This window comes from Rattus rattus, chromosome 8 (genome assembly GCF_011064425.1).
Source record: "Rattus rattus isolate New Zealand chromosome 8, Rrattus_CSIRO_v1, whole genome shotgun sequence".
Classification (NCBI taxonomy): domain Eukaryota; kingdom Metazoa; phylum Chordata; class Mammalia; order Rodentia; family Muridae; genus Rattus; species Rattus rattus.
In genome coordinates, this window is record NC_046161.1 from 60,170,379 (window position 1) to 60,195,618 (window position 25,240).

General features: G+C 41.5%; 1 protein-coding gene across 1 annotated transcript in view; it reads right to left on the reverse strand.

Annotated features, from left to right (window-relative positions):
* Trip4 (thyroid hormone receptor interactor 4) overlaps positions 1-25,240 on the reverse strand; it is a 77,761-nt gene that overhangs the window by 28,391 nt on the left and 24,130 nt on the right. The window contains exons 6-12 of the mRNA XM_032909423.1: positions 24,353-24,431; positions 22,072-22,201; positions 18,651-18,866; positions 12,125-12,251; positions 11,442-11,629; positions 3,619-3,743; positions 657-748 (exon numbers count right to left, since the gene is read on the reverse strand). Coding sequence (XP_032765314.1) covers positions 657-748; positions 3,619-3,743; positions 11,442-11,629; positions 12,125-12,251; positions 18,651-18,866; positions 22,072-22,201; positions 24,353-24,431 — 957 coding nt within the window. The remainder of the gene's footprint in view (positions 1-656; positions 749-3,618; positions 3,744-11,441; positions 11,630-12,124; positions 12,252-18,650; positions 18,867-22,071; positions 22,202-24,352; positions 24,432-25,240) is intronic.

The window sequence follows — 25,240 nt, forward strand, 5'->3', positions numbered from 1 at the left end:
TAAGCCAAAACAGAGTATCCATGCCCACATCCAATCAAAATAGTATTTTAGGGTCTCTTCATTTAAAAAAAAAAGCAAACATATTTGTTTTGCTTTGTTTTATTTTTTGAGAAACAGCCTCACTACATAGACCAGGCTGGCCTCCAACTGACAGAGATCTGCCTGCCTCTGCCTCCAGGTATGTAACGTCAGAAAAGCAAAGTTCATGAACCTTACACTTCCTTTCCTGGACTTCAATAGCAGCTTTTTTCCTCAGAAATGACTGTGTGTTGCTTCTCTATACACTGGAAGCCAAGTAATCTCTAAATACTTCTGTTTTTGACCTACTCCTCCACTGTACATTTGTTAAAATATTCCCCTGGAGTGAGCGAGGGTGGACCCATGCCTGAAATCTCAGCGCTCAGAGGCAGAGACAAGAGGGTAATCAAGACTGCAAGGGCCACACACAAGTTCCTGCTTAGCCTGGGACACTGCAGGGTTCAATACAACACTCTCCTCTGGAAGGCAGAGAAGGTAGAACTGTGAATTTGAAGCCAGCCTGAGCTATGGCAGGACAGGGAGTGTCAGGCCTTTCTTCTCTGGTTTAAATTACTAGCACCTTACTGTCTTCAGTCTGTTATGAGGATCCAGAGCCAAGAGAAGAACTCAACACTCACCTGCTCCTGGAATTGTTTCTGGGATAAGCAATCAATAAGGTCCACACAGCCCAGAAGACAACCTGATGGATAGTCATTGGGAAATTCTACATCTGAATAAGAAAAGAACAAAAGGACTGGATAAATTTCTTCTTTGTGATCCTGAAACTCAGGAATCTGCTTTCAATTCTGAACACATAACATTTTCCATCATCTATTTGTAGAAGCAAAGGAAAAAAGGGAAGTTTTTATATGGCACAACTGCTTGTATTTTAATGAGAACCTAACAAGTGACGAGCTTAGTTTACTATCTACATGCTAAACTTGGTAGCTTTTACTATAGAAAAACCCTCTGTTGACCATCAGGGTTCAAGGAATCTACAAGTTAATTCTGAACAAATTAATTTTAATATACTCACAGCTGGGACAGATAAGAGTTTGGTGGTGTGATGATTAGCTTTAACTCTAACTCAAAACAACCTACAATCATGGAGGAAGAGTCTCAGAGAGATCATCAACATCGAGTTTGACTGTGGGAATGTGCATGGCGGAAGTGAGGTGGGGTGGGTGTGGAGTGGGGTGGGGGTGGGTGGGGTGGGTCATAAATTAATTGATGTAGGAAGCCCAAGCCCACTGCAAGCAGCTCTATTCTATAAGGAGTCTTGAGGTGTGTGAGAGAGAAATGAACTGAGGGACAGGCAGCAGAGCACTTGGTCATGTGCTCCTGACTGGATGTGACTGACAGGAGCACTCAAGCTCCTGCTGCTGTGACTTCCCTGAAACGATGGACTGAAGTCTGGAATTGTGAGCTAAAGCAAACCTTCTCTCCTCTACGCTAAGTTAGGGATTTTATCACAGCCAATGAAATAAAACTAGAACAAGAGATACAGTGTTTTAGGGAAGGAAAGACAGACAGACAGACAGACAGAAAGAAAGAAAGAAAGAAAGAAAGAGGGGAAGGGGGAAGGGAGGGAGAAAGGAAGGAAAAAGAAGGAAGGAAAGAAAAAAGGAAGAAAGGAAGGAAGTTAGGAAGACAAAGGTAAAAAGACGGGCAGCTATAGATGTTGAGAAAAAACAACCATAAAAGTGTGATGAAACAAATAGAAGAATAAATGTTAGAACACAACTTTAAATGAAGCCAGTCATATCAATCAAAACAGAAACATGAAGTTTTGTTGTTGTTTTATTGAGAGAGGGTTTCCCTTTAGAACTCCAAGATTTGCCTGACTCTGCCTACTGAGCCCTGGTTAAGATTAAAGGTGTTTTTGCTGGGCTGGAGAGATGGCTCAGTGGTTAAGAACACTAACTCTGACTGTTCTTCCAGAGGTCCTGAGTTCACTTCCCAGCAAACACATGGTGGCTCACAACTATCTGTAATAGGGATTAGATGCCTCTTCTGGTGTGTCTGAAGACAGCTACAGTGGACTCATATAAATAAAAGAAATCTTTAAAAAAAAAAAAAAGGTGTTTACCACCAATGCCAGCTCAGGAATGTGTTTTTAAGGAACTATGAATTTTGACTCCTAGGGATTGCATCAGCTTGATTTCCTAGAAACTTTCTAAGGTGGTTTTATAATTATCTTTTCCTTTTGACTTCACAACTTGTATGGGCCAGGTAAGAGGAAACACAACAGTTAAAAGGTTTTTTGTAATAATAATGTATGTGTATGTACATGTGTACATGAATGCAGGTGTCCATCTTGGCCAGAGGTTGTCAGATTCACTGGAGCTGGAGTTACAGGCACTCGTGAGCTGCCCAACATGGGAACTGAAGCGGGATCCTCAACAAGAACAAGTATTCTCTCTCCGGTCCTCCAAAAATTCTTACTTGTGGGTTCCCCAGAATTTAGAGAAGCCACTTATCTCCACAAAAATTAGATGAAAAATTCCTCAAGCCACACAATAAAGATTGGTTGGTTGGCTGGGTGTGGTGGAGCACGCTTTCACTCCCAGTACTAAGGGGCAGAAGCAGGACATCTATGCATAGTTGAGGTCTGCCTAGACTACACATAAGACCTTTTCTCAAAAAAAAAAAAAAATTCCTCATTAAGGACAGAAGAGATGGTGCAGCAATTAAGAACACTGTCTGCTTATAACCCCGCCTGTAAAATCTTGGTTGAAGGGTTGGGATTTAGCTCAGTGGTAGAGCGCTGCCTAGCAAGCGCAAGGCCCTGGGTTTAGTACCCAGCTCCAAAAAAAAAAAAAAAAAAAAAAAAAAAGAACACTGTCTGCTTTCCCTGAGGACCTGGGTTCAGTTCCTAGCACCCATATGGTAGCTCACAACCATCTATTTGTAACTCTAGCTCTAGCGGATCCAATCCTGTCTTCTGGCTTATGGGCACTGCACATATATAGTATACATATAACAAGTAGATAAAACTTATAAATTAATGAAAACTTATAAAATTCAAAGATTAATTGGTTGATTTTTGGTTTGAGCAACACTTCTTTCTTTTCATTTCCTAATTACTAATTGAATTATTTTTTGACACAGGGTCTCACTAAATAGTAAAAGTTAGCCTGGAACTCATGAGGATCAGGTGGGCCTCAAACTCAGAGAAATCTACTGTTTTAGTCTCCCAAGTGCTGGGATTAAAGGTACGTCCCACCACACTCAGCATTACATTTTTAGTGAAATTAATGCTTTTGAACAGCTGTCTGTGATTTGTTACTAAACAGACTAAGAGGCTGAGTGTGGAGGCTCATACCTTTTATCCTATCACTGGGGAGGATAATGTGGGGGGGCGGGGGGCTGCCTTGAGTTTGAGGTTAGCCTCAACTATATAGTGAGTTCCAGGGCAGCTGGGCTGTACAGAAAAACCCTGTCTCAATCTCAAACTAACAAACAAATGTGAGGTTTAAAAGTCTATGTAACACAAGAAAAAAAATAAAAACAAAGGAAGAAAGAAATAGAAGAAGATTAGCATTAAGGACTTCTGTCCACAAATCAAAACTGAAAGTCAAGTCTGTACATGGCTGTTACCTTTCCCGAGAAGAAGACGGTAGGTAGCCTGGAGTTCTGAGACTTCTTGAGTCGAAGGTCTTTTGCCTGTGGCTGCTATCCAAAGTCTTCCTCTGTGAGGAGTATACCAGGATCTGCCCTCCACCCTTAAACAAATAGAAGTTCAATGGGAAAGATCTAAATTCTAGTTTCCTTGAAGATCTTGTAACATACAACAAATCCTACAGCAAACATTCCAACTGGATCGAGAGACTTACTAAAGAAGAACCTCTGCGACACCCTTCCCTTAGTTGACCTGTACCCTGTCAGCCACCTTTCCTGTCATCACCATCATTAGTCATTTCTCTCTACTCCTACTGGCCACCTGATCTCTGTAACTCAGACGGGGAACTGTCATTTGTCTTGGGACTTCTATAATTTATGTTTGTAATTAAGTTGTTACATTTATTCGTAAGGAGGGCACATATGAGACATGGCAATCTATGGAGACTAGAAGATAACTGGCAGGAGGTGGTTATGTTATCTGGGGCCAGGTGTGGTGCACACACCATTGACCCCAGCACTTGACAGAAGCAGGTGATTATCTGTGAGTTTGAGGCCAATCTAGTCTACATAAGTGAGTTTCAACACAGGCAGGGATATCTAATGAAACCCTAGATCCTATATGTATGTCTGTATGTATACTCATGTATATGCTACCTATATTGTCAGAGCCCAAAAGAAGGTGTCAGAGTCAGCAGAGGGTTCTGAGTCATATGTCATTTGTTCTGAGATCCTATCTTGGGTCATCTGGAAGTACAGAAAGGATGTTAGCCACTGATCTATCTCTATAGCCCCTCTCTTTCTGTGCATACATTTATTATTTATTTACTGAAGTGCATATGTGTATGTATGTGTGGAGGTCAGAGGACAGTTCTGGGGAACTGGTGCTCTTCTACCATATGGGCTCTGGGAACCAAACTCAGTTTGTTGGTCTTGGTAACAAGTTCCTTTATCTCCATCACATTTTTATAATAGGAACTAGGGCTGTGAATTTTTCAAATTCTTAGTTTTTCAATATAGGTGAATTAAAAGAGTGTCAGATACATTCTGAGTAATCAGTATGGGAATGAACAAATGTATGGTTCCCTCTAGCCAAATACCTTGAAGACTTGCTGAAAATATGGTCCCACAGGTGTAAAAGCACTACCCATTGATTCCTAAGGGTTAATGATCATGTGATAGATGCTTCTTATCCTGTTCTTTTCAGTGAGAAAAGATGAGTAACACAGAACACAGAGGAGGAGAGAAACAAGAGCATCCTGAGGAGAGCATTCTGAGGAGAGCATGCTGTTTCATCTCCTACTTTGGAAAAAGAAGAAAGTAAATGTGAAGGGGATGAGAGGAAACACTGAGGGCTCAGCTGTCCTGGAAGAGAAGCAGGGTCATGGTCCTCAGTACATAGCACTGCACACATGGGCTGGGAAGCAACAGCCAAAGCACGAAAGCATGACCTTCAATGGGGGGAAATGGCTGATGCCCTTGGTAAATGAAGGAAGGAAAGGACAGTTAACAGCCAAACCTGTGTGGAGCAAATGACTGTTTCTAAATGTTGATACATTTTCTTTCCACCAAGTAGAGATGGGGCTGAAGCCCAAGCAGTCCAGTGCATGTGCACTTTGAAAACCTGAAGTCTAGCTTTGTAATTCAGAGCAGTCTAGCTTACCCCAGTGTCTGTACTTGTCAACTGTAAAGTGCTAGCCTGGGCTACACAGCTGCTCCTTTAGAAACTAAAATCCTATTTTATATATATTTTAGGATATATATATATGTATATGTACATATACATCCTATGTGTGTGTGTGTGTGTATATATGTGTATATACACACATACATACATAGCCAGGCATATAAAATTCTAGAAGGTAAGAGGAAGAGAAAAATGAATGATAATAAGTGAAATGAAAAACCCAAACAAAAATATATAACATGACCTCATTGTGTAATCATTCACACAAGAGAACCAACAAAAACATTCCAGGCCAAGCATGGTGGCACATGCCCTTAATCCTAACACTTAGGAGGCAGAGGCAGACAGATCTCTGTGAATTCAAGTTTAAGCCCAGCCTGGTCTACATAGTAGTGAGTTCCAGACAAACTGTGTGTCAAAGAAGGAGGAAAAGGAGGAGGGGAAAGATAAGGAGGAGGAGGAAGAGGAGGAGGAGGGGGAACAAACAAGCAAACAAACATTCCAAAGTACTAACAGAAACTTACAACTAATAACTGTTTCTAGAGAGTGAGAGTATATATGATCTTTTTCTAGCTATTGTTTTATATTTTACAATCTTTTATTTCCATGTATACAAGTGAAAAAAAGAAGAATTTAAACTATGAATTAAGGGGCTGGAGAGATGACTCAGTGGTTTAGAGCACTGACTGCTCTTCCAGAGGTCCTGAGTTCAATTCTCAGCAACCACATAGTGGCTCACAACCATCTGTAATGGGATCCAATGTCCTCTTCTGGTGTGTCTCAAGATGTGTAGTCACTTAAATAAAATAAATAAATAAATCTTTAAAACTAAAAACAAGAATTAAGAAACACAATCAACTCTGGACTGGAATGCCATGGTACATGCCCATAATGCTGGTTCAAGAAGCCGAAGGAGGATGCTGGAAGTCTGAGGTTAGTCTGAGCTACCTCCTCAAAGACTGGCTTGCCTAGGAATGTACTCAGTGGTACAGTGCTTATCTAGCACAGACAAGCTCTTAAATTTGATACCTTGCACTGGAAAACAACAACAATAACAACAACAACAACAACAACTAAAAACCAACATCAACAGATGATCCTAGGATGTGGGACAATAGTAGAAGACTTTTCCAGTGGAAGGAAAACCTCTGGGTTTACCAAACAAAACTTCACATTATAAAAAAGATCAAAGCATGAAGATTGCTGAACAATATATTAAAAATAAACAAAGCCAAGAGTTTTTCCAAAAGACTTTCTTCCAAATTGAAAAACACTGGTATTCTAGCTTTACAAGGTCTTTTCCCTCTTTCTCTTCTGCAGTACTAAGGGTCATTCCAGGGCCTTCTGTACATTGGGCAAGCATCCTACCACTGAGCTATACCTCAACCCTTGATTTCAGTATTCATTCTGAGGTGGAATCTCTCTTAGTTTCCCGCCTCAAATTCATCATTCTTTGTCAGATTCCTAAGCAGTGGAGATTAGACGTATGAGTCACCATATTCATTTGGTGTTTTCTTTTTAAGCTATTCAGCCAAAAAAATTTACGATTTTGTTGGTTGACCTTTTAAAAAACAATGAAAGGTAGATAGGGGCACTGGAGCTGCAGGTCCCCTGCACCCCAGACACCGCCAGAACCTGAAGGGACCAGATCAACAGTTCTCTGCACCCAAATCCCGTGGGAGGGAGAGCTAAACCTTCAGAGAGGCAGACACGCCTGGGAAGCCAGAAGAGACTACACTCTGCCCACATTTCTGACTTCAGAGGAAAACACCAAACGCCATCTGGGACCCCGGTGCATGGGGGCTCCCGGAAAGGGCGGTGCAGGTCCTCCTGGTTGCTGGCCTCGAGGAGAGCTCATAAGCAACACCCCACGAGCAAACTTGAGCCTCAGGACCACAGGTAAGACCAACTTTTCTGCTCCAAATGACCTGCCTGGTGAACTCCGGACACAGGCCCACAGGAACAGCTGAAGACCTGTAGACAAGAAAGACTACACGCCCGAAAGCAGAACACTCTGTTCCCATAACTGGCTGAAAGAAAACAGGAAAACAGGTCTACAGCACACCTGACACACAGGCTTATAGGACAGTCTAGCCACTGTCAAAAATAGCAGAACAAAGAAACACCAGCGATAATCTGATAGCGAAAGGCAAGTGCAGGAACCCAAGCAACAGAAACCAAGACTACATGGCATCATCGGAGCCCAATTCTCCCACCAAAGTAAACACTGATTATCCAAACACACCAGAAAAGCAAGATCTAGATTTAAAATCATATTTGATCATGATGCTGGAGGACTTCAAGAAAGACATGAAGAACTCTCTTAGAGAAATGCAGGAAAACATAAATAAACAAGTAGAAGACTATAGAGAGGAATCACAAAAATCCCTGAAAGAATTCCAGGAAAACACAATCAAACAATTGAAGGAATTAAAAATGGAAATAGAAGCAATGAAGAAAGAACATAGGGAAACAACCCTGGATATAGAAAACCAAAAGAAGAGACAAGGAGCTGTAGATACAAGCTTACCAACAGAATACAAGAGATGGAAGAGAGAATCTCAGGAGCAGAAGATTCCATAGAAATCATCGACACAACTGTCAAAGAAAATGGAAAATGGAAAAAGCTACTGGTCCAAAACATACAGGAAATCCAGGACTCAATGAGAAGATCAAACCTAAGAATAATAGGTATAGAAGAGAGTGAAGACTCCCAGCTCAAAGGACCAGTAACTATCTTCAACAAAATCATAGAAGAAAACTTTCCTAACCTAAAGAAAGAGATGCCCATAAGCATACAAGAAGTCTACAGAACTCCAAGAAGATTGGACCAGAAAAGAAACTCCTCCCGTCACATAATAGTCAAAACACCAAATACACAAAATAAAGAAAGAATATTAAAAGCAGTAAGGGAAAAAGGTCAAGTAACATATAAAGGCAGACCTATCAGAATCACACCAGACTTCTCGCCAGAGACTATGAAAGCCAGAAGATCCTGGACAGATGTCATACAGACCCTAAGAGAACACAAATGCCAGCCCAGGTTACTGTATCCTGTAAAACTCTCAATTAACATAGATGGAGAAACCAAGATATTCCATGACAAAACCACATTTACACAATATCTTTCTACAAATCCAGTGCTACAAAGGATAATAAATGGTAAAGTCCAACATAAGGAGGCAAGCTACACCCTAGAAAAAGCAAGAAACTAATCGTCTTGGCAACAAAACAAAGAGAAGAAAAGCACACAAACATAACCTCACATCCAAATATGAATATAACAGGGAGCAATAATCACTATTCCTTAATATCTCAACATCAATGGTCTCAACTCCCCAATAAAAAGACATACATTAACAAACTGGATACGCAATGAGGACCCTGAATTCTGCTGCCTACAGGAAACACACCTCAGAGACAAAGACAGACACTACCTCAGAGTGAAAGGCTGGAAAACAACTTTCCAAGCAAATGGTCGGACAAAGCAAGCTGGAGTAGCCATTCTAATATCGAATAAAATCAATTTTCAACTAAAATTCATCAAAAAAGATAAGGAAGGACACTTCATATTCATCAAAGGAAAAATCCACCAAGATGAACTCTCAATCCTAAATATCTATGCCCCAAATACAAGGGCACCTACATACATAAAAGAAACATTACTCAAGCTCAAAGCACACATTGCACCTCACACAATAATAGTAGGAGATTTCAACACCCCACTCTCATCAATGGACAGGTCATGGAAACAGAAATTAAACAGAGACATAGACAGACTAACAGAAGTAATGAACCAAATGGACTTAACAGATATTTATAGAACATTCTATCCTAAAGCAAAAGGATATACATTCTTCTCAGCACCTCATGGTACTTTCTCCAAAATTGACCATATAATTGGTCAAAAAACAGGCCTCAACAGATACAGAAAGATAGAAATAATCCCATGCGTCCTATCAGACCACCACAGGCTAAAGCTGGTCTTCAATAACAATAAGGGAAGAACGCCCACATATACTTGGAAGTTTAACAATGTTCTACTCAACGATAACCTGGTCAAGGAACAAATAAAAGAAATTAAAGACTTCTTAGAATTTAATGAAAATGAAGGGGTTGGGGATTTAGCTCAGTGGTAGAGCACTTGCCTAGCAAGCTTCAAGGCCCTGGGTTGGTCCCCAGCTCGAAAAAAGAAAAGAAAAAAAAAAAAAAAAAAGAAAAAAAAAAAAAGAAAATGAAAATGAAGGTACAACATACCCAAACTTATGGGACACAATGAAAGCTGTTCTAGCTCTGAGTGCCTGCAGAAAGAAACAGGAGAGAGCATATGTCACCAGCTTGACAGCACACCTAAAAGCTCTAGAACAAAAAGAAGCAAATACACCCAGGAGGAGTAGAAGGCAGGAAATAATCAAACTCAGAGCTGAAATCAACCAAGTAGAAACAAAAAGGACCATAGAAAGAATCAACAGAACCAAAAGTTGGTTCTTTGAGATAATCAACAAGATAGATAAACCCTTAGCCAGACTAACGAGAGGACACAAAGAGTGTGTCCAAATTAACAAAATCAGAAATGAAAAGGGAGACATAACTACAGAATCAGAGGAAATTCAAATAATCATCAGATCCTACTACAAAAGCCTATATTCAACGAAACTTGAAAATCTGCAGGAAATGGATAATATCCTAGACAGATACCAGGTACCGAAGTTAAATCAGGAACAGATAAACCATTTAAACAACCCCATAACTCCTAAAGAAATAGAAGCAGTCATTAAAGGTCTCCCAACAAAAAGAGCCCAGGTCCAGACGGGTTTAGTGCAGAATTCTATCAGACCTTCATAGAAGACCTAATACCAATACTATCCAAACTATTCCACAAAATTGAAACAGATGGAGCACTACCGAATTCCTTCTATGAAGCCACAATTACTCTTATACCTAAACCACCCAAAGACCCAACAAAGAAAGAGAACTTCAGACCAATTTCCCTTATGAATATCGACGCAAAAATACTCAATAAAATTCTGGCAAACCCAATCCAAGAGCACATCAAAACAGTCATCCACCATGATCAAGTAGGCTTCATCCCAGGCATGCAGGGATGGTTTAATATACGGAAAACCATCAACGTGATCCATTATATAAACAAACTGAAAGAACAAAACCACATGATCATTTCATTAGATGCTGAGAAAGCATTTGACAAAATTCAACACCCCTTCATGATAAAAGTCCTGGAAAGATTAGGAATTCAAGGCCCATACCTAAACATAGTAAAAGCCATATACAGCAAACCAGTTGCTAACATTAAACTAAATGGAGAGAAACTTGAAGCAATCCCACTAAAATCAGGGACTAGACAAGGCTGCCCACTCTCTCCCTACATATTCAATGTAGTTCTTGAAGTTCTAGCCAGAGCAATCAGACAACCAAAGGAGATCAAGGGGATACAGATTGGAAAAGAAGTCAAAATATCACTATTTGCAGATGATAAGATAGTATATTTAAGTGATTCCAAAAGTTCCACCAGAGAACTACTAAAGCTGATAGGACAGTCTAGCCACTGTCAAAAATATCTTCAGCTGTAAGCCATCATGTGGGTGCTGGGAACCAAACCTAGGTGCTCTACAAGGGTAAGAAGTGTTCTTAACTGCTGATCCATCTTTCTAGCCCCAGGTAAGTTTCTATACACACGTGTGTGCTTTAATTGTATTTTCTTACTGTGTTGGTATGTGTGTGTGATGAGTGTGGTGTGTGCAGCATGGTGTGGCATGGAGGTTCGAGGGTAACTTTCGGGAACTGGCTCCTCCTTGCTGAGCCCAGGCCAGCAATGCTTGTACAGCGAGTGCTGTGCCAGCCAAGCCATCTTCACAGCACTCTTCTTTGTGGAGATAAATTTGGCTAATGTACATAGGCTGGACTACAACTCACAACCTCCTGCCTCTGCCTGCCAAGAGCTCTCATACGGGTTTGCACCACCACACCAAGCCCTGTCTAAAGTTACATGCAGTGAAGGACATCCTAAGTTACCAGCAGACTGGTACAATGAGCACCAATCCACAGTTCTAAATCAAATGTACGTCACTCTGAGACTCTGACGTTCAGTTCTTACCTTTTAATCCCCTTGACAAGCAGAGAAGCCCAGGGCTGATGCATAGACAGGCACCAGCCACCATCAAAGCCTTCCTGGAATTCCTGGTCCTGGATTCGCAGCTGGTGCGGATGTAAACTGAGCTCTAGTCTTGGTCCTGCTGAGAGTGAAGTTTTCTTCGGTGGTGCTGACCCAGTGTTGTCTACCCACTGCATAGGAAAGAACACAACACAACAGAAACAGACTTTTGTGAACCTAGGGAACGTAAACCAAAGCTATTAATGCCAGTAAAAAGAAGTCACATTTAATTTTTTTTGAAAAAAGGTTTCGTGTAATACAGGCTTGCCTTGAACTTGGTATGTGGCAGAGAATGGCCCTGAATTCCTGATTCTCTTGCTGCTACCTCCCAAGTGATGGGATTACAGGTTTGTGCCAAGGCTCCAGGAGCTTTGCCTGTTTTTTTTGTCTATTTGGTTTTTTTTGTTTTGTTTTTTTTTTCAAGACAATTTCTCTGTGTAGCCCTGATGGTCCTGGAGCTCTCCCTGTAGACCACCATAGCCTCAAACTCAAGAGATCCTCCTCTGCCTCACAAATGCTTGACTGCCATGTAGAGAGGAAGTTGATATCTAAGGCCTATCCATCAAACACACTTGTAAGGAGAACTATTTGGGGCTCTCATCAGTTAAAAGAAAACATTCACTAACCTGAGGAGGGGCCTGGTACATGTTAGGGTTTACCAGAACTCCCAAAGGCTCTTCAGAAGATCTATCAGACATGACCAGTGACTGGTTCAAAGTTCCATTGGCAATGGCTTGTATTGTCTCATCTAGTCTGTGGAAACAAACCAAAAGGAAGCAATACTTGGTAATCTATGCTCCAAGTGTCCAAACTTAGCACACGAAACCTTTTAGTAGTAATGAAAATTGAAATTGAAAGTTTTATTTGTAGACATGGACAACCTTTTCTGCTCCCAAATCCATCTTGTCTTTGAACCAATAACACTGAGGAAAACAGGTAGGACACATTACCCACTCATCGCTTTAACAAGATTGATTACAGGCCAAGGTTAGAAAAGATGACTAGCGGGGTTGGGGATTTAGCTCAGTGGTAGAGCGCTTGCCTGGGAAGCGCAAGGCCCTGGGTTCGGTCCCCAGCTCCGAAAAAAAAAAAAAAAAAAAAAGAACCAAAAAAAAAAGAAAAGATGACTAGCAAGACTGACCCAGAAAAGAAGACTCACAGCAACTCATCTACCAAAGCAATCACAGTTACTCTACCTAATGAAGAGTGCCCTCTCCACTCATCCATGCTAATCTGAACTCTATCCTTGCTTCAAGATGCAAAGGGCTCTGTTTGTGTTTTGGTTTTGTTTTGTTTTGTTTTAGTTTATGTATAGCCAGGTGTGGTGGTTCATGCGTTTATTCCCAGAACTTAAACAGAGGCAGACGGATTGGTTAGTTTGAGACCAGCCTGGTCTATACACTGAGTTCCAGGATAGCCAGGACTGTCAGAGAGACAAAAATACAAACAAACAAGTAACGAATCTCCAAAACGATGTATGAGTTTGTATGCCTGTGTGTGGATTTGTGCACGTGAATGCCACATGAAACCAAAGACATTGGATTCCTTGGTGTTACGAATGGTTGAGAACCTCCCAAAGAGAATACTGAGAGCTGAACTTGGCTCTTCTTCAACGACAACTAGGCTCTGACCCACTGAGATTTTTCTCTAGTTCCAACACTCAGAAGTTTTAAAGAGGCCCCTTTCTTGTTCAACACCAAAGTGCTTATTTCTTTTCTCAAGTCTTATAGTATCTATTGTATGGATAATGACTACGCACACACACACACACAGAGAGAGAGAGAGAGAGAGAGGGAGAGGGGCACAGAGAGATATAAAGAGACAGAAACCCTGAAACAGAGACTATGTATGGAATCCTCCAGCTCATCATGACATCATGCCCTTCCAGGAAGGGTGGCTTACTCCTTTAATCCAGGTACTAGGAAGGTGGAGGCAGGCAGATCTCTGTGAGTTCCAGGCCTGCCTGTTCTACACAATGAGCTCCAGGTCAGCCAGGGCTACATAGCAAGACCTTGTCTCAAACAAACAAAACAAAACAAAATGGCATCATACCTCTGTGGGCCAGTGGCTCTGTGAATAATGTGCCTGCTCAAAGATCATAAGAGATCATAGCTAGGAATAAGCAATAGCCTTTAGGCTGGCCTTGAACTCAGAGATCTGCCTGCCTCTGCCTCCAAGTGCTGAGATTAAGGGCTTTCGCCACCACCATCTGGCTGAGAAAAAGGTTCTTACTCTATACCACTGTCATACTCTGCTTCCTGCTGTATTCCACAGGTTTTGTGGAATTCTTAACGAACATTTTTGAGTGATGGTGATAATTATGAAACAGCACATAATACAAATTGTCAAATAACAGAAAAGACTGAGCTTAATCATGCATTCAAATAAAAACATATTTGTTAGAAAACTTGATATAAGACTATGACTCAGAGAAATGACTCAGAAGTTAAGGGGACTGATTACTTTTCTTCCAAAGAATCCAGGCACCTTTCCCTGGTGTTAGCCACACATGATGGCTAATGACTGTCTTTTACTCCAGTTTTAGGGGATCTGACACTGTCTTCCGACCTCCACGGGCACATGGTGTCCAGAAACAAATCCTGGCATAATGTCTATACCCATAAAAGAAAAATAAATTATTAAGGAAGAAAGAAACCTGTTATATAAACTGCAATTTACAAAGTGAGGAGGACTGAACTGGCGATGGCTCAGCAGTTAAGAGTACTTATTGCTCTTGCAAAGGACCAGAGTTGGGTTCCCAGCATCCACAACTGAAGGGCTCACAACAATCTCTAACTTCCTCTCTAAGGAAAGTGACATCCTATTATGGCCTCTGTGGGTACACACACACACACACACACACACACACACACACACACACTTAAGAAAATCCATTCAATATTCACCTCTCTATATTTTTGTTCTACCCTTGGAGGCAGGGTCCCTCTATGTAGTCCTGGCTCTCTTGGAACTTGTTATACAGCACTGTCTGACCTTAGAGATAGGCCTGCCTCTGCCTCCACAGTGCTGTGATTAAATGTGTGTGACACCACACGTGGCTTTCTGTTGAGAAGCTCTGCAGTTAGGCATGGTGGTGCATATCTGTAATTCCAGGACTTAGCAGGCTCAGGCAGGATAATTCTGAGGTCAGCTTGAAATGTAAAGCAAGACCCAGTATCAAAATGCCAACTGAACAATACGGCAGTTTTGAATCTAACTGGCCAGCTTAACCACTGTCCGTATGTGGAGCCATGCGTGAAGAGATTCAGAAGTTATTATGGGACAGACACAATCCAACGCATTGTAATTATTATTGCATCATCACATTATTACACTGTGTGGGGTAAGGAAAAGATAAACACTTGAGAGGCAAAGATTTTCAAATGGAAAGGAGCAATCAAAGGTGGAAACAAACAAACAAGAAAAGAAGAGTGGTGGCATGAATGAGAACGGCCCCAAAGGCTCACATGCCTGAATGCTTAGTCACAAAGAAGTAAAACTCTAAAAGATCACACAGATGAAGGGGTGTGGCCTTGTTGGGGGAACAGTGTCATGGGGTGTGAGCTTTGAGGTTTCAATACCCATGGCAGGTCCAGTCTCTCTCCCAGTCGGTAAATCAGTATACAGCTCTCAGCTACTGTTTCAACACCATGCCTGCCTATATGCAGCCATGCTCTCTGCTATGATAATAATGAGCCAAACTTCTGAAACTGTAAGCTAGTCCCAAATTAAATGCTTTCTTTTATAAGAGTTGCTGTGGTCATTGTATCTTTTCCCAGCAATAGAATAGTAACTAAGACAGAAGTTGGTACCAGGGGCCTGGAGAGAAGACTCAGCAGTTAAGAGCACTGGCTGCTCTTCCAGAGGTCCTGAGTTCAATTCCCAGTAACCATGTGGTGGCTCACAACCATCTGTAATGGGATCTGATGCCCTCTTCTGGTGTGTCTGAAGAGAGCTACAGTGTACTCATATACATTAAATAAATAAACTCTTCCTTAAAAGAAAAAAGTTGGTATCAGGAGTTGGGTACTGCTGTGACAGGCCTGAAGGCCTTTGTTGAAGGAATATGGAAGACATTGGGACTTTGGACTATAAAAGTGGTTGAATGTTTTCTGTGGGGCTTTCTGGACCTGGTAGGAGCATGGAAGACAGTGGTACTGAGAGTAATGTAGATTATGACAGTCTGGCTCAGGAGGTTTCAAAGGGGAGAGATTATTAGTAAAGTGGTCTAGAGATGTGGCCTAGACTACATGAGACCCTGTCACAAACAAAACAAAGCAAAACAAAAACAAAATCAAACAAACAAACAAAACCAAAACAAACAAAAGAACTAATGAAACTCCCCAACCCCAACAAATGAACATAATAAAACCAAACATTTTAAAACCATATAAAACTGAAATAAAAACAGTTTCAGAAGTTTGGCTCATTATTATCATAGCAGAGAGCATGGCTGCATATAGGCAGGCATGGTGTTGAAACAGTAGCTGAGAGCTGTATACTGATTTACCGACTGGGAGAGAGACTGGCATGTGTAAGGGCATGGTCTTACACACCTGTAATCTTAACACTTAGAAAGCCAAGGCAGGAGGATGAACAAAAGGCTAAAGCCATCCAAGGCTACACAGTAAGGTCCCAGCCAAGCTGGGTTATACTGTGAAACCAGTGTCAGACAGCAGCAGGGTCTGACAGATGGCACAAAGGGGGAGAACATGCTTTGCCTTTACACATGACCTGGCTTAGTTCCCAGCACCTAAAGGAGGTGACAAACGTTAACTCCAGCTGTAAGGGATCAAATGTCCTTCTGGCCTCTGCAGACACCAAGTATGTATATGGTACATGTACATGCATACAAAATTTAAAAAATAAATCTTTTTTAAAAGTACAAAACTTGGGAGGATGGAGAAATCTTTCCTTTTACTTTTTTCCTTTTTGGAATTATTTGTTTATTTTATGCATATGAGTACACTGTAGCTATCTCTTCAGAAAACCCCAGAAGAAGGCATCAGATCTCATTACAGATGGTTGTGAGTTACCATGTGGTTGCTGGGAATTGAACTCAGGACCTGTGGAAGAGCATTCAGTGCTCTTAACCTCTGAGCCATCTCTCCAACCCCAAAGAGATCTCTTAAAAAGTTAGAAAAATGACATTATTTAAATAACTTTCATAACCAATAATTACACTTTCTTAATACCATATTCCAAAATGAAGAAATTCATTTTTCCAAAGTATTAATTTCAAAACTCAAAGAGGAAAAAAAGAACAAATTGTTGCATTTCATCAAGACAAAATATTTTTAATTTTTTCTATTTTTTTATTTTTAAAAATGATTTATTTTTATTTCATGTAAATTGGTATTTTGCCTAAATATATATCTGTATGAGGGTGTTGGATCCTTTGGAGTTGATATGGCTGCTAGAGATTGAATCCAGGTCCTCTGGAAGAACAACCAGTGCTTATAACTGCTGAACCATCTCTCCAGCCCCTATTTTGGGGGGTGTGTGTGTGTGTGTGTGTGTGTGTGTGTGTGTGTGTGTGTGTGTTATATGTGAGAGTGTGGGCATGTGTGTCATGGCATATGTGTGTCATGGCATACATGTAGAGGTCAGAGGATAACTTCTGGGACTCAGTTCCTCCTTTCATTGTTGGTTCTGGGTTTTAGAGACTGAACTCAGGTAATTAGACCCACATGACAAGTGCCTTTTTTAGCTAACCCACCTCACTAGCTCTATCACTTCATCTCCCTAGCTCTCTCCATTTTTAAAAATTCAACCATATTTGATAAGTCAACACACCAACACACACACACACACACACACACACACACACACACACACACACACACACACACCAGTTTTTATGTGGATATGTGAATTTTCCTTTTTTGTTTTAATATTTATTTTTGTGTACATGGATGTTTTGCCTGCCTATATGATTGTATACCATGTATTTGCAGTGCCCAAAAAGGAGGGTGTAGAATCCTCTAGGACTGGAGTTACATATGCTTCTGAACCACCATGTGGGTGCTGGTAAACTCACGACCTTTGGAAGAGCACCCAGTGCTCTTAACCACTAAGCCATCTCTCCAGCCCTGTTTGGTTGTTTTGATTTGGTTTTTCAAGATAGAGTTTCTCTGTGTAGCCTGGCTGTCCTGGAACTTGCTCAGGAGACCAGGCTGGCCTAAAACTCACAAGGATGAGGATCTGCAGGCTGGGATTAAAGGCGTGTGCCATCACCACCTGGCCCTTATTTCTTTGCATCAAGGCTTGGCTATGTAGCCGAAGTTCTCCTGGAGAGATCCTCCTACTAGGCCTATCGAGTGCTGAGATTACAGACTGTACTACCATGACCAAATCCACTGGATTAGTGTAGCTTACTATTGCAGTGGAGTGTGAGAGAGGTCTAACCTACAGTTTTTTTAAAGTGGTGTTAATCATCTCTACATCATATAATAAATCCTTCCCTTACAGCTTTAAAATGTTAGCTTCACTTTTGATTTGTTATTATTATTTCTGTGTGTGTGTGCAGCTAAGAACTGAATGATGGTCCACAAGTATTAGGTAAGTGACCACCACTGAGATACACTCTCATTCCCAGACAATGGTTAACTTTAGCCACTATCAATTTCACACACATATCTGCATATACTCAAGCACAACTACAAAAGGAAATAGATTAGTTTCTTTCTGGATCATACATTTCACTTCCTTCCTTTCCTTTCTTCCTATCTCTGTATGTATGAAGTGTTCATATGAGATGAATACATGTATGTGTGAATGTGAAAGTGAGGACAGATATGTGTCTGAAGTCAGGGTACAGCCTCAGGCATTGATCCTCACCTTCTGCCCTGGTTGAGACATGTTTTCTTTGCTGTTTGCCTTTGCACACATCAGGCTAAGTGGCCTGAGAGTTTGGGGATCCTATCAGTCTCCTGTGTTGCCATAGGAGCAATGGGATGACAGACATGTGAGACTGCACAATGGCTTCACACAGCTGGTGAGGATAAGCAACCCCAGTCTGAAGGTTTGCGCAAGAGCTTTACACATGGGACCATTGCTGTCTTTTAAGTAAACAAAACAGCTGATCCTTAGAGGAAAGCCCTTCCAGTCAGACTGCTCCTGTTGTCGGAGCCCAGCAGAGCCCCCGCTTACCTGCTGTGATATTCTGCCAGCGGGTTTTCATCTTCTAGGATCTTCCGCCCCGCAAAGTCAATGGTGACTTTCTTAGAAAGTCGGGAGGCATGTCGGAGTTCTCTCAGCTCTTCCTCTCGTTTCTGTAGCATGTCTCGCTCAACTTTGGACAGCCACTGATTAGAATCACTGGCAAAGTAATCTGATTCATCATCAATGACTTGGGTCCTTCGGATACTGAGCAGAAAAAATGGAAAGAAAACAGAGCAACTAGGTCACATGCTGACAAATTTGTACTAATTACCACTTAACTTTTGTTGTTATAGAGGTTCCCATCAAACTACAAAAGGCTGAAATGGTCTAAAATCAGGCTAATCTCTTCCTTACTTGAAAGTGTGTGTCTTCTATCTACTGCAAGGTTCAGTTGTGCCCCTAGAACTAACCTCAGCCTCAGGCAGCAGAAGACACACTACCACACTCCTCTGTCCTCCCTTTCTGGCAAGTCCAACCTTCCACAAATCCACCACCCCTCGGTGTGAATCACAGCTTGCACGTCATAACTGGGATGTCCCTTGGTTTTGCCTCAGCCCAGGTGTTACTCCCTCTACAATTCACTGGCATCTGGTTTATTGCTGACAGGCAAGTCTGTCTGCTGGTGTTTGCTTTCTTTTTTTTTTTTTTTTCCGGAGCTGGGGACCGAACCCAGGGCCTTGAGCTTCCTAGGCAAGCGCTCTACCACTGAGCTAAATCCCCAACCCCTGGTGTTTGCTTTCTAGTCACTGTCCTATGGCTTAATTTTTAGCACTTAGGATTTTTTTGTTTTTGTGTTTTGTTTTTCAAGACAGGTTTTCTCTGTGTAACAGCCTTGGCTGTCATGAAACTCACTTTGCAGACCACACTATCCTTGAACTCAAAGAGATTTGCCTGCCTCTGCCTCATGAGTTCTGTGATTAAAGGAGCAAACCACCATCGCCCAGCTGAAGTGGCATTTTTAAAAACATTTTATTGATTGGAATTTCACATCCTACACCCCAATTCTACTCATCTCCCAGTCCCTCCCTCCATATCTGCCCTCTGCCCTTGCAACTTCTCCTCGAAATAAAACAAAACAAAAAATAGAATAAAAAAAACCCCAAAACATTTCACTATGGAAGCTGTGGTGTATCACAGTGTATCACATAGTATAGCCTTTTGCTCAAACAGCTTTACCTGCAAATGTTCACTGCAATGAGTCACCGGTCTGATTAAAGGCCTCTGGCTTCTGCTACACTATTAATGCTGAATCCTTACCTGGGCTCCTTTTGGATACCCTGTTGTTGCTTTGTGTCATGAAGAGCCTACAGTATTGGTCCTACAGGACCATCCGCTTCACATGCTCCAGGAATTCTTATGGGATAGATGTTGGGGTGGGCCAATCAAAGCTCTTGATCTGGGCCTGGGTGGCAGCCGAGTTGTTCAGCCTGTCAGCTCTCTTGTGCCTGAGCAACCAGGGCCAGCCTTTCTGCTTTCATGCCCTACTATGAAGTCCAAGCAAGGTCTTGCAAGAGCTCTCTGAGTACTGCAGCCAGTGAGGGGGCAGGGGCAGGGGGGGCAGGGGCAGGGGCAGGGGCAGGGGCAGGGGGGCAGGGGCAGGGGCAGGGGCAAGGCAGGAGCAGATGTTTTATTCATCTACTACTGTAACTGCTTATGTATATCTCCTCCTCACTCTCCAGTTTAGTAACACAACAGGCCAAGTTCTAAGATCATAATGAGAAGAAAATTGAAGACTGGAAAGAATTCTGACAATTTAACCCCATCATTCATTAGAAAATAAGCCTGGGGCTCACAGAAATTCTTTACATCAAAGCCATAAACCAAGAGAAGACTGTCTCTCCATAATTACAAACTATTGACATGCAGAAGACATTTAAATTACATTCATATTCAAGGTACAAAAACATTTTGTATTAAAAGATTTGGTAGGGCCTTGCTGAATAGCTGGTTTGATGTGTGCCCACCTCCATTCCGCCCCCCAGTAATAAAGTTTAAAAGCTTCTATTTGCCCTCCCAGAGGAAATCACTGTCTCAGCACCTCTTGCAGGTTGAATGAAAGGTTGATGGTGACTGCATGAAGCTGGGTAGCTCTGCTCAGAGTGAGCTCTTAGAGGCTAGGGTTGTCTGCCAGGCTCTTCCTCGAGCTGGAAATACAAGTTTTAATATTTTCTGAATTTGTGAATAAGTCTTCGGGGCCAGTTTTCACCTTGAGTGTTTCAGAACTTTCCCTATTACAGGGTCAGAATTCACTGGGGTTTGAGAGAATGCGTAGCAGTTGGACCCTGGAGGGTGTCATTAGTAGCTTAGGAAATTGTCATTCTTCACAGATGTCCTTATTGGACTCTAGGACTCTGAATCAAGGAGAAAGTATGCAGCACATGTCTGCCAGGATTTTATTTTTATAAAGTCTAATGCATGGAGAAGGATCTTATAAAAAAAATAAGCCTCTATTAACCAGAAAATTTAAAATTTAAAAACACTTATTGCCTAGTTTTTGATAACTTTTTCCTTGAGACAGGATCTCAGTATGTAGTCCTAGCTGTCCTGAAATTCACTCTGTAGACCAGAACTGCCTCTGTCTCCCAAGTACTGTGATTAGAGGTGTGTGCCACTATGCCTGGCTTGGGGTTCACCTAAATGTTCTTCCATTCTGTCTTTAGCCCAAATATCTGTGTGGTATTTATACTGTTTTGCAGTATAAAGTACTTTACTTAACACAAGTCTTCTTTGATTTGAAAATACAGTTTTCAAATTATTTACCCAACACCTAGATGTTACTAAGTAGATTTGATCTGTAAGCTCTTAATGCAGAATGTTAAAAAAAAAAAATTAGAAGAGCCAGACGTGGTAGTCCATGCTTTTAATCCTAGCACTTGGGAGGCAGAAGCAGGCAGATCTCTGCAAATCTGATGCCAGGTTGATCTACAGATCAAGTTCCAGCTCAGTCAAGGCCATAGAGTTAAATCTTGTCAAATGAAAACAAAAACAAAAGCTAAGATACAACAAAAAAACCCAATACAGAGCTTCTTTGTTATAAACCCTTTCATACTCCACCTTAAGAAGGCAGAAAGTGTCGAAATAATGTTATTAATTTTGTGGGAGTGTTTTGCCTACATGTACATCTGTGTGCTCCATGTGAGTGAGTGCCTCATGCCTGTAGAGGTAAGAGGGCATTCCTCTGGAAATGTAGCTACTGATGGCTGTGAACTGATACTGGTGCTAGGAATCAAACCTGGGTCTCTGAAAGAGCAAGACATGCTCTTAATAACTGAACCAACTCTCTAGCACCCCAAATTAAAAAACTTGGGGTGCTAGAGAGCTGGTTCAGTTCTAGCTCTCCAAGAGCCGTGATTGTTCTAGCTCTACGGATAAGGTTTTGTCCGGGCACATTAGTCTAACCCTGCCATACCTAGTCCTATCGAACTCTAACAGTTTTTCCTTGTGCTTGACAGCCTTCTCCAAACAAGACTTCATTCGAGATTCCTGATGAGGAGGATGGTCCTTGGTAGAGATATCCACCTTTCCAGAATTCTCTGCCCCTGAAATTCAACAAGGAAAGCAAATGGTATCAGCCCATAGAACAGATCTGTTGTATTGTTGTGAAGTCTGATCCTAGCCTGAAGAGCTGAAGCATTTATTTAAATGAAAACACTTAAGGTCAGGCTCAACCAACATCAAGTGGTGTTTGACAACCGACAGTTCCAAAAAGAAGAAGAAGAAGAAGAAGAAGAAGAAGAAGAAGAAGAAGAAGAGGAGGAGGAGGAAGAAGAGGAGGAGGAGGAGGAGGAGGTGGTGGTGGTGGTTTCTTTATTTAAAGAAATCTACCAGTGGCGCACACCTTTATTCCCAGCACTCTGAAGGCAGGGGCAGGTGGATCTCTGAGTTAGAGGCCAGTCTGGTCTACAGAGGGAGTCCCAGAACAGCCAGGGCTATAGGGCTATACAGAGAAACCCTGTCTCAAGAAACAAACAAAAAAATTATTTAAAAAAAAAAAAAGTAGCTTGGGCTATATGAGACCTTATTCTAAAAAAGGAAAAGGAGGGAGGTCTCAAAAAGGCAGAAAGATATGTCATTTAAAAATGGTCTTAATTTTTCCTAAGTTTTAAAAGAATGCAGTGTGTCTGAGGGTGTGTCCATGGAAACACAACACAGCAGGTATGTGAAAGTCGAAAGACAACTTGGAGGTCCCAGAAACTGAACTCAGGTCATCACTTCCTTAGCAGGAAGCACCTTTACCTTTTGAACCAATTTGCCAGCCTTAAACTTTTATGTTAAGATGTAGTCTCACTACGCAGCTCAAGATGGCGTGGTTTTAGTTCACTATGTACTGCAGGTTGGTTTCAAACACGCCATGCTCCTTCCATAGACTCTAGAGTGCTGTTTTTATATGCTTAACAGGACACCACTATGTCTGGCTTAACTCTCTTTTTCTTTTTTCACTGTATTTGCTTAGTGTGACATGGGGTGTGTGTGTGTGTGTGTGTGTGTGTGTGTGTGTGTGTGTGTGTAATGAAGCACACGTGATGGCAGAGGACAACTATGGGAGTTAGCTTTCTCAGCACAGGGTGCCATCTCACCAGCCCAAGTTTATTTTTATTTTTTAGTAGATAAGAGACTTGCTGTGTTATCCAGAATAGCTCCAAACTCCCAGACTAAAACAATTCTCCTGCCTCAAACTCTCAAAGTATTTCAGGTATATGCCACCCTAACAAAAAGGTCCTTAGCTATTTTTGTGAGATGCTTTCAGATATAAAAGACAACATTTTTACAGTTAAAAAAAGAGCATGCACACTTCCTATATCTGTGCACCTGGCTTCCCTTAATGTCAGCATTATCTTTATAAGGATTAAAACTAAGAAATCAGAGCTGAGAGCATGGCACGGTGGTGCATACTTTTAGTCCCAGCACTTGGGAGGCAAAGGCAGGTGGATCTCTGTGAGTTCAAGACCAGCCAGGCCTAATGTGTGAGCCAGGGCTACATAGAGAAACCCTCAAAAATATATAGTTTCATCATTTTGGGAGACTGAAAAGATGGCTCAGCGGTTAAGAGCACTGACTGCTCTTCCAGAGGTCCTGAGTTCAAATCCCAGAAACCACATGGTGGCTCACAACCATCTGTAATGGGATCTGGTGCTCTCTTCTGGGCTGCATGCATATAAGCAAGCAGAAAGCTGTATACATAATAAATAAATAAATATTTAAAAAAAAGGAGTTGGGGGGTTGGGGATTTGGCTCAGTGGTAGAGTGCTTACCTAGGAAGCGCAAGGTCCTGGGTTCGGTCCCCAGCCCGGAAAAAAAAAAAAAAAAAAAAAAAAAAAAAAAGAGTTGGACTCTGTTAGTTTGTTCCATTTGTTACAGAATGAATACATGCATTAATTTTTCTGTTATAACCTATCACTGGCTGTTTTGTCTTTCAACAGTTATGTAGTTTTTAAAATGCTTGCTGAGGGGGCCCAGCAGTCACCAGGGCTCAGGTTCCACTGCCAGCACCAAAAACCAAAAACAATTATCAACAAAAACCCTGGCATTTTAGCCAGATAACGGTGCACACCTCTAATCCTGGTACCTAGAAGGCAGAGGTAGGTTCAAAACCAGCCTGGTCTGGTGAGTTTCACGCTAGCCAGGGGTACACAAGGAGGCCTGGACTCAAAGAATGAAAAAAGAAAGCGAGAAAGAAACCTAGAGTTTACCTGACATGAGCTTCTTCAGCAGTTTCTGGCTTTTGTTTGAGTCACGCTGTAAAATGTCCTGTTCTTCATTGGTACACACCTATAATGTAAAAGAGAGATTTGTCATACAGAGGTGGAATGACACTTTATAGCTCGCTTGACGTGCTATAAAATGTAGCCTCAACACAAAGATCTGAGTTCAAGGCCAGCCTGGTCTACAGGAGTCCAGGACTGTTACAAGGAGAAGCCTTGTCTTGAAAAACTTAAAAAAAAAAAAAAAAAAAAAAAACCACTCAGAAGGCAAATAAATATGATAGTACACATCTGTAGTCTCAGTACTTAGGAATTTGAGGCAGGGGGACTGCCACAAACTTGAAGCTAGTCTGGTTTATACAGAAAGTACAAAGGCAGTTATTAATGTGCTTGGGCTACACAGGGAACTTGAAACTAGGCTAGCTACATAGTGAGAGTGTGCTTTAAAAGCTCATTTTTCTGCCTCAGTCTCCAGAATACTAGGATTTTAAACAACACAGGGAAGCAATCTCCTAAGAAAAATTACAGAGTATTCGAATGGCTGTGGTTATTAACTCAAAGCACAGTGTCTTAGGTAGGGCTTCTACTGAAGTGTTGACTGAAACAATTTGATAGGAGGAAAGGGCTTTTTAAAAAAAGAATATCCTGGCTGGAGAGATGGCTCAGTGGTTAAGAGCACTGACTGCTCTTCCAGAGGTCCTGAGTTCAATTCCTAGCAACCACATGGTGGCTCACAACCATCTATAATGAAATCTGATGCCCTCTTCTGGTGTATCTGAGACAGCAACACACTACTCATACATAAAATAAAATAAATCTTAAAAAAAAAATCCTCATTTATTTCACTGTCTGAATGTTTGAATGTTTTGCCTACAT